The 10,788-nt window shown below is 39.6% G+C and overlaps 1 protein-coding gene across 1 annotated transcript in view; it reads left to right on the forward strand.

The window, feature by feature from the left end:
• Window positions 1-31: 31 nt before the first annotated feature.
• Window positions 32-10,788, forward strand: part of rspo3 (R-spondin 3) — a 27,475-nt gene continuing 16,718 nt past the window's right edge. The window contains exons 1-2 of the mRNA XM_014003366.1: window positions 32-970; window positions 10,058-10,252. Of these exons, the coding sequence (XP_013858820.1) occupies window positions 871-970; window positions 10,058-10,252 (295 nt within the window). The 5' untranslated portion in view covers window positions 32-870. The remainder of the gene's footprint in view (window positions 971-10,057; window positions 10,253-10,788) is intronic.

Raw genomic sequence — 10,788 nt, forward strand, 5'->3', positions numbered from 1 at the left:
GGGGGGGGGGCATGCCCTCTAAATAAACTTTTAGAGCTCACACCCGGGGAGAGACAGAGAGGCAGCAGAAGGCTGAAGTCATCATCAGCAACAACAGGCGGGAGGACAGTGAATGAGTCCTGCAGGCGAAGCAGAAAAGCGCTGAAAAGTGCGGGGATTGACTCTGGTTGCGCCTCACTTTGCGGAGATCAGGAGACGTCAGGCGCACCGTTTTCTTTTTTCTTTTCTTCTTTTTTCCCTTTTCTTTAAAAATAATTACTGGTTTATGCCTTTATTTTTAGATGTTTTTTAATCTTTCTTGTGCTTTATTTGATGCAGAGATGAAATCTTCTGCGCGCTTGGCACATTAGTGTATCCACACACGCGCGCACACATACACGCCAGGGACGCACGGACACATGTCCACTCAGAGGAGTCCACTTGGAGTTCAACAAATGGATTTAAAGTGTCCGTCTCTTGGAAAGTCGCGCTGATTTTGCTTCTGGTCTGTTCTAAACTCTTTGGGTGATGCTCGGTTCCGCTCGGCTCCTCGTGCGCAACAGATGACACTGAGGCGCTTTAGCGCGTTCCGTTGCGTTTTGACGGGAATGCTCGTCACCGCCGCGAGGAGAACGGCTCACTGACTCAAGCCTGGCGTTCTTGGCACATATGTGGACCCTAACCAGGATGTTACAGTCTAAACGGCCCAGGCATCATTGGGCCGTCGTACCCCACCAGAACCACAGAACACCACACAGCTGGGCATCCTGCTGCGCTTAGGAAGTTCTCTGCTTCAGCTTTTGCTTCCCTTTTTTTTTATTGGGAGAAGTAAGAAAACGAGAAGAAAATAAAGACAAACATTAACATTAAGAGTCTTTTCTCTGGGCTACTATGCAATTACAACTGATCTCCTTTGTTTGGATCATCTTGCACTGCATGGATTACACCGGTTGTCAGCAGCACAGCAGCTCCAGGCACAGAACACATAAACGTGAGTAGCTTTATTTATTCTCCCTCAGCACAAAGCCTCGTGAAAATTAAAGAAAAACTAAAACCTTTAAATATATTCCAGACCTAAAAATCCAAATGGCTTCCATGCTTCACTCTGTAAAGTCTTTTATTTTGCAAAGAAATTTAAGCAAATATGTATCTCTCCTCAAATGTTTTTTGCTTAATCTCATTTTGAGCTTATTTTTTTAAATAGCTGTAGCTAATTAAGCCTGCACACGTGGTGAAAAACATCAAGACAAAACAAATCGTTTATTTTAAAGTTCTCAGCGACATCCATTTCATTTGCTTGATCAAGTGTACAAATTAGGAATTTACTCTTCAGTTGTTGAAATGTTTTATTTTATGGCTCATATATAACTTTTTAAAAAAAACTCTTATAGGTCAAAGCTGATTAGTGATTTTTATTAAGACTTAATTGGATGGTTGCAGTAACGGGGCACCTGAAGTGCGCAGCCGCCTCTGTGCGCCCTGACGCCACATTTTGACTCTCCTGCCTGCGTCGCTCTCTAGCGGTCAGAGCGACAGATGTTTTCAAACTCATCTCAGGTCTTTCATACTTTACTTCCCTTATTTGGTGGGATTGGTGGATCTTTTGTTTTTCTTATGACCCCCCCCCCCCAACCCAATGATAAGATGAAATAAGAATCAATAAAATGTTGTTTTTTTTTCTGTTCTGCCCACGCTTTGTCACTGCAGGGCCTCCAGATGTGCTCTGTGACTAACTGTTAAATCACAGCAGTGATAGCTGGAATATTCCGTGCATCACTTGCCAGCGCGTCTGAAAACAGTCTGTAATCTGTGGTGCTGTCGGAGTGGTGTTTCTATCCGTGCCACCCGGGATTGAGAGCTCTCCCCAGCGCGTGCAGAGCTCCGTGTTCCACTTCTGCTGCTGTCAGATTATTGTTCCCATTGAAACATGTGTTTATAGTAGAACATTTTTGGCATCATCTGATCTGTTTTTAGACTAGTGAGGATTGAACACAGCGGGAGAGGTGAAAGTTGGAAGGTTTGATAAGAACAATAAAGTTTTACTTTATTGTTGAATAAGCAGTCATTGTGGGTTTGCAAAATTATAGGTTTTAGAGCGCTGATCAATTTGTTAAATGAAAGGAATGCACATCACCTTAAATGTTCAGGTTTTAGATCATCTCCTGTTGAGAAGTGATTGTGATCTCATATAATATTGTAAAATATGTCAGCACTCGGGGTGTGTGTCGTGAATGACTCTCAGCTACTACCACACCAAATTTTAACTCAGTTGCCTGTAAAATTCACTTGAGTTGTAGCCTCTTTTATGTCTGAGGTCCATCACCTGACTCCAAAAGTGAAGCAGCAGATGTCCTGATGCATCTCAGTAATCCAGGTAGAAAAAAAAATCAAAAAGAAAAAATAAGTAGGTCCTCTGGATGGGTTCTTCTTTAGTGAAACGTTTCGTCTCTCCTCCAAGAGACTTCTTCAGTCTGATGAGTTTCATGTGAAACTCAGCCTTTTAAGCACTGCCTCCACCTGTACAAACAGGTTAGTCACATGCAAAAGAGGGTCATTGACTAACAATACACAGCAAAAACAGGAGTGTTAAAATTTCAGTGTTAAACTTTTGGGTGTTGATTTAACACCCTCTAGTGTTTTTTAAACACTTTCTGAGTACACTCACACCCAGTGCTGGTGTTAATTGACAGTGTTGATTTCCTCAGTGTTGTCTCAACACTGGACAGTGTTAAATAAGCTCCGCCCACAGTTAAGTCTTATGTAACACTTAACAGTGTTGTTATATAACACCATGCAGTGTTGAAAGAAGTTTTCTGAAAAGCCCCGCCCTCTTCCACCTCATGTCAGACAGACCAGCATTTACCCAGCATTCCTTGCTGAGTAATCTTGCAGAAATGATGTTTTTGCATGTTTATAACCATTAAAGACATACATGAGAGTAAAAATTAGTTGTTCTGGTTTGTTTTCTTGTTCAGTTTGATCAAGTTGTTCAACTTTAAGTTCATGTTATTGGCCAAAAATTGACACCATGAGTGAGAGATATGTCCTGGTGTGTGAAGGGTGGCTCCATCATACCTTTCTACTAACTACTGAGAGTTTGATATTAACTCTGAGTGCTAAATTTATACTCTCAATTTCATGGTGTGTTGACACCTTGTGGTGTCTGTAAACCTTTATAACACCACAATTTCCTTTGTTAATAATGATAATACACTGGTGACACTTTTAACACTTTTTAACACTGTCAAAATGTTAATATGACACCCAGTATTGTTGAATATTTAACACTGGCTGGTGTTACTTTTAACACTATATTTTAACACTAACACTATTTTATGTTAATATGACACCCAGTATTGTTGAATATTTAACACTGGCTGGTGTTACTTTTAACACTATTATTTTAACACTAACACTGTTTTTATGTTAATGTGACACCAAGAATTGTTGAATATTAAACACTGGTTGGTGTTAAATTAACAAAAAAATGAGTGTTAAAATTTAACACTTTCACAAATGTTATTTTAACACCAGCGAGTGTGGACACATATAGACACTTTGCTGGTGTTAAAATGAACACTGTGGGTATTAAATTAACACTGCCATTTTTGCTGTGTAGGCTTGATTAGCTCTATTATTTGCATGTGACTAACCTGTTTGTCCATGTGGAGGCAGGGCTTATAAGGCTGAGTTCACCTGAAACTCATCAGACTGAAGAAGTCTCTTGGAGGAGAGATGAAACGTTTCACTAAAGAAGAACCCATCCAGAGGACCTACTTATTTTTTCTTTTTGATTAAGCAGCAGATGCACATCCAGTTGTTACTTTCTGAGAAGTTTGTTAAAATACGTCTGGTGATTCCTGAGACATTTTGCTTGGAGACAAACAGTGTCAAAAATCAATAGCAAAGTTTTAAACAAAAAGATGTGTTGCACTTATGTGTTGGGGATGACTCTTGACAAATACGAGCTCAATTTCAAGCCAATTTTGTGTTGGTTAACGCAGGGGTTCTCAGGCCATTTGGGTCTGGGGACCCCTCACAAGGGCAACAAAAATTCCAGGGACCTCCTCATAAACCCCATGCTGTTTTAAAAAGATAATTTATTGTCATTTCAACCCCTAAATGCTACGGGAATATAAATTTTTATTAAGTTTTATTATGTTTGTTTTATTAGCTCATTGATCTCCTTGCATTTTTAAAAATAAAAACCAAATTAACATTTTAGTAAAAAAGAATTTTTGAGGACCCCCAAGATACCTCTCACGGACCCCAGTTTTGAGAACCTCTGGGCTAAAGTCTATAAGTGCTGAATAGGGTTGACTTCAAAATTGTTTCAGTAGATGCTTTAATGATAATAACTATATATCAAAAAACACATGGAGGTTTTACAAAAGAAAATAATTAAGAGCAAAGTGTTGAAAGTTTTTTTGAAGAAGTGAGTTTTTAGTTGTGCTTTCAAGAAGTCCAGTGATGTCTCACTGCACATCTCAAATAGAAAACAATTTTCAGAGAGTCCCGAGAGCTACTGAGGCTGACAAAAAGTAGAGCCTTGGCTGACAACTGGCGTTTCTGAGACTGTGAGTGGAGGAGCTCTGGCAGGTGCTGAGGTCAAGGTGTTGGGGGATTTGTTTTTGAGATGAAGGATCTTGCAGGTAATTCAGGATTTAACAGACAACCAGTGGAGTTTTCTGATAGAGGGAATGATATGTTGGTAAGATTAGATTGTGTTAGGAGCATACTGGACTTACTGGAAACTGTCTAAAGGTTTGTTAAAAATCCCACACAGGTCTACATTACAGAAATCCAGACTGGTAATAAAGACATGGATTAAAATCTCGGCTACAGAGTCTGCTAAAGATGGCTGGAGTCCTGTGATGTTTGTCGAGTGGGAAAAAGTTCTTTTGGCAACCGGATTTTTTGTCAGCCTGAAATGAGAGTGTGGAGTCCAGAATGAGACCCAGGTTGTGAACAAATCTTGGGATGGTACAGTAGGATGGGGCCACCATTAGTGTAACTGAATAGGAGCCCAATTTTATGGCCTTGTGGGCCACAAACAGAAGTTCTGTTTCCTTACTGCCAAGTACATTTATTCACATTCAAGTCTTAATTACATTCAAACAGTTGGCATATGAATTTTGAGGAAACTCAGTGAAATGGATGGTGCTAAGATACAGTTAAGGATCATCAGCATAGAAATGTAGTATAGACCAAGGGAGAGTGTATCGATAGTGAAGGAGGCTGAGAACCGAACCTTGATAAATCTATCAGGTGGTTGCAGAAATATTTTGCTGACACGGAAGACAAAACATATTTCTACATCTTTCACTTTTTGTCAACAAGCCGTGATGTCACTGCAGATGGGATGGCAGTAACGCAGCGTCGTTATTTTTGTGTAAAACGATGGCCACCACCACCCAGCCACCCCACTGACTAAAGGCTGGTTTATACTTCTATTTGTCTCCTTTACAGGGATAAAAACTGCACAACTTACCACCCGCTGATGCCCCGTCTTGTATATTGTCCTCAGTCAGAACTCTGTCTTGCAGACCTACGCCGCTCGCATTGTATGATTGGTCAGAACTTTGTGGGAGTGTTTATTTGAATCCAGCACATATGTCTTTTCACTGAACATGGTACACTCCAGTTGTTATAATAGCAAGATGGACAGCTTTGAGGAGCAGCTTCTAATGAGCCCTAATGAGCACATGAATGTGCCATCAATGTCCACGGCTTTTTCTGTCTCCAAGGTTAACGGGGAAAAAATCCAACATGAATCTTTCTTCCAACATCTAATACATGATTCAAGTGGGGAAAAAACTATCTATTGTGCTACCGTTGTTTATATGTTCAGCTAAACACAACATAAGCTATACTGCAAAGGCAGAAGAAGGGATTATGATGATTTTCCCCAGTGTCTTCATCCTGACAAAAAATATTTGGTGAGACAAAAACGTCCAAAATGATGTAATCCCAGATCCGTTGTTTCACATCTTGTTGAAGCATAAACCAGCCTTTAAGATAAGACTAATTCCTGTGTTCTTTTAACAATCCAAACTTCCTCTGAGGATCCAGATATCTAACACTTTATATCCGGAAGGATGATGGAGGGATTAGTTGGTGAAAGAGTACAGACCTTAGAGAAGTTGGAGGGGGCAAAAGTGACTGCTTTTAGGCGGGAGGGTCAATGACCATTCAGCTAACAGACCAGAATTACCATGACACAGATGGGTCGCAAGCCCCAAACTTCCTGTGTGTGATGATGATGCCTCCAAAAGAAATGAAGGTCTGGGTACAGACAGTGTATCATACAGGATGTTCCCTCATGGAATCCACAGCATCTAGCCTTTTCTGCTTCTCTTTTGTTTCAGTCATCATTTCCCTTTAATAGTTTGTTGTCTGTGCTTGAAAATCTGTTTATGTCACACGTGACTCTGTTGATGCCATTACGCAAGGCGCTGCCATCCATCTGAGGTTTTTTGTTGGTGCAAAGTGAAAGGGCAGGGCCGAATTCCTGCATCTGAGGTTTCTGTGATTCAGGGGCAGCTTGGCAGGAACACGTGTGTACAAACAGACAGCACTTGTAAAGACGGTCAGGATATTTCAAACAAAGCATCCATGATCTATGGTTAACTGGCAGCGGAACCCTGAACTGAGCAACACAAGCGAGCGTGAGCCAATGAGATGCCAAGACAGGAGACAAAAACCAAATTCTTGTGTGCTTGAGTTGTTTTTTAATCTACCTACCATATGTAGCATTTTTGAAACACTTTTGGGAAAGGCCAACAAACGTGGTTGGACGGACACATGCAAAATGGGAAATGTCTTGTGGTTGTTCGGTGGTTACTGTTGCCAGCATCGGATGCAAATGTGTCTGACACATGTTGAGTCTACTTTTACAAACACGAGAAGTTTGCACCACATTTAACTTTAGGTTCTATTTCCGAAAGCACTGTCAAAGATGTTGCTTCATATACAGATTTACAAAAATACAATAAATGTGCAAACAGCTCAGGACTTGTTGCTGTGTCTGCTGGTTGTCAGAGCAGTGAACACAAAAACATCTATAAATGTGGTTGTATCTGATGGTGCTCCTCATCAATTTTTGCTTAAGGTCCTATTTACATGGTAATTTCTCTCAAAACAAAGAGTTTTTTTCACTGTTGATTCTGGGAAATCAACATTTGTAAAAAAAAAACTGCTTATATCATTCTGCAGTAATTTTCATACCAGCCAGGGCTGGCAGATAGGAAATGAAGAACTTTAAAATGATTGAATTTTGACCCAAACTATTATATTTGCTGACTGGGGATGGGAGGTTGTACGATGTGGTGTGTTGTGCATGTGAAGGAAGGGGCTGAAAAGTTTAATTATCAAATTATCTCGTCACACCGATGGCGAATCCAGAAATGTTCATTTGGAGCCAGGATGAGATTGGGTTGCTCCAAATAGGACAGATAGAACTTTGCTTTGTGACACCCTGCTAGTCATGCAGGCACAGAAAAACTATTGACTGCAGCCGCAGGTGGTGCGCACAGCAGTGTCACACCTTCCGGGACAGGGTTCCTCAAAGTCTCCAATCTGAGACCAGGACTCAGAAACCTTTAGTTTCAAGGAGAACAGCTCGGCTGTCGTGTAAACAAACAGCTGAACTGCTGCAGAAAATCTACGATTTCACTCAAAATCCAAACAGCCTAAGATTTTGGCATGCAAAGTGGTGGACGAAATTCATTCCTTTATTTTGATTGATTGATTGATTGATTGATTGATTGATTGATTGATTGATTGATTGATTGATTGATTGATTGATTGATTGATTGATTGATTGATTTTAAATGGGACAGTGCACATTAATGATTGTACAATGTTCTCGTAAATATACCAGATTTAACAAAATGCTGATTTCCATCATTGTTCTATAAAACGTTTTAATAACATTTCTTGTATCTTTTGTATTACTGCTATGAGTCATTAGTTTACAACTCAAAGGGCTATCATAACCTCTAAATCTGTTAACCAGGGGATATTAAAAGTTTGATTTAAACATTTTGATATTGGGTTTTTGGAAAGGTTTTGAACTGTTTTGTCTTACCTGTTACGAATAGCTTATTTTTTTATTATTTCAAAATCTGAAAAAACACAATTTAATCCTGGCTAGATTGATGATGATCTTAAAACAGCTCCAATCACAAAAAAAAAAGTAAAAGCAGTTCAAGCATACACTGTTTGCATGAACCACAATGAAACATTTGAGACTGCAGTAATTTAAGGATGGCAGTAACCTACTTGGTTTTGGCTCGACTCAGACTAGCAGTTAGATCATCGATCTCATCAAAAATAAAGTTCTGTTTCTCCAAACTAAAGTAAATCAAACAGCTACCTACGACAGGCAAGATATTAATTATTTATAAACTTTCTCCACAACACTGAAAAAAATTATCTAAGGTTGTAAACATCAACACAGAATTAAAATTATTTAAAGTTCAATCTATTGCTTCTAACCTTGGAATACAAGACCAAGTGAAATATCCAACAGAAACATGAAAGACAAGGATAGAGCACGTCATCATCATGAAAGAGTTGAAGTTCTTGTGAATTCATTGTTTCTGTTTTCTTTTTAAGACAATTAGTTTGACATGAACCTGTTGATACTTCAGCTGAGGCACAGCTGACATTGGCCCCTGACAAAATCAGTCATGCTGCCACAGAACACCACAAGTTACATTTTCTTGAGCAAAAGTATTGCAGTTTCACAATAAACACTTAATAGTTCACACTGACTACCTTGTATGGAGGCATTATCACAGGACGTTTTAGGCCAACCCATTCTCACTCCCAAGTCGTCACATATTGACGCGTTTCCAAGGTTCCCTCTACGTCTGATTTTGACGCGCAGGGTACCCCCGTCACGTCAGTTACTGACGAGATGGGGCGAAATCTGTTGTCATATTTTCTGAAAGTGTATAAAATGCGCGAAAACGACCGTTCCGAAGCCTGAAATTACCTTTGTTCACTTTAGACATCCTGTCCCTGACCGTAGTACGTAAAATTAACCATTTTTAGAAAATGTACGAAATTCACGTCAACATGTTCTAAAGCGTAAAATGACCAAATATTCACCATGGACATCCTACCCCTGATCCCAGTACCTAAACTTAACCATTAATCCTGATCCCTCATGTTAACCTCAGACCCCCGACCCAAAGACCCCTGGTGGCGCAACCCGGAAAAGCCGCGGGCGTCAAGGACTGACGCGAGGGGGGCACCTGATGCGTCAAAATACGACGCAGAGGGAACCTTTGGAAAAGCGTCAATATGTGACGACTTGGGAGTGAGAATGTGTAGTTTATGCAGGTGGTCCCAGGTTTAAAACTTTTTGTCAGTGCTTCCAACAGGTAAAGCGTTGAATATTACCTGGTTAGTTTTACACACTTTTAGCAGCTCTGTTGTCCTCCATCTATATTTTCAGTTACAGGCTGAGTCATTTCTACCTTCTCTCTGTCAACGCTCTCTGGTTTCATTTAAAAGAGCCAATTGTCAGATATTGTCCAAGATTAACCTTCAGGGTGTAGCTCGCTCACACCGAGGACCTATACACGTCATCATTTACCCAGAATGCTTTGCATGTAAATAAAATGGCCCCATCCGTGTAATATATTTTTAAACTTTTAGTTTAAAAATGATAAAAACTGGACATACTATAGTATTTTTACAGTTTGTATTTTAAAGTTAAAATATATGTTTATCAAATAAAGACTAATGTTACAACTAATCATGGATCCCTAAAGTAAAATCATCTTTAATGAGAAATGACAAAGCTGTAGTCATTTAGGTCAAACCTTGAAAATAACTTTATGTCGTTCATTAGATTTTCTGATAGTAGCTGAGATAAACCCCTGCAAACAGACAAATGTTTAAAAATTCCCGCCTACCTTTCTCCTCCTTAGTAATGTGTGATGAAGCTTGAATGGAAAGAAATGCACGGTCGATTAAATATCAGAGCGTTGGCACATTTATCCATGTATTTATGAAATAACGTTAATATTCCAGTGTTGACAGTGTTTTCTAATCCTGCCCACAGTGATGACTGGTGCGAGCTCGGGGTGCCAGCAGGGGGGCTGCCTGACCTGCTCGGACTACAACGGCTGCCTGTCCTGCAGGCCGCGCTTCTTCATGCATCTGGAGAGGATCGGGATGAAGCAGATCGGGGTGTGCATGACCTCCTGTCCCCCTGGCTTTTATGGCACTCGCTCCCCTGAGAGGAACACCTGCACGAGTGAGTCACACTGAGGACCAGAGTTTTAGTTGACTAAAATAAATAAAAACTGTAATAAAATGACAAAACAATAACTAACTAAAAATGTATAATCCTTTTACAAAACTAACTAAAACTAACTGAAATTATAGATAAAATATCCTTAGTTTTAGTGTTTGTCAATTTATTTTGAGACGTGGATCTCTTAAAATAATCGTCCAAGCTTTTAGTCGGCAAAATTGAGTTACACGGTTATTTTAGGAAGGTGTCACTATAATAAACTGCTTTAATTAGCAACCAAATAGCTGCTGYTTAGTTAACTCACAGGAACATCACAAGATTGAGGATGCATTGGCAAATATGCTTATTCAAACTATAAAAAATCTGGTACCAATTTACAATAAGGCTCCCCTTATAGATGGCTTATAAATAGTTATTAATTCATCTGTAAACACTTTATGAATCATTAAGAATTGTTTATTATGCATTCATGAAGGATGATTTGATTTGATTTATTTATTTAACAGGAAAAGATTATTAAAAATCAAGCCTGACTC

Source organism: Austrofundulus limnaeus, unplaced genomic scaffold (assembly GCF_001266775.1).
Source record: "Austrofundulus limnaeus strain Quisiro unplaced genomic scaffold, Austrofundulus_limnaeus-1.0 Scaffold18, whole genome shotgun sequence".
Classification (NCBI taxonomy): domain Eukaryota; kingdom Metazoa; phylum Chordata; class Actinopteri; order Cyprinodontiformes; family Rivulidae; genus Austrofundulus; species Austrofundulus limnaeus.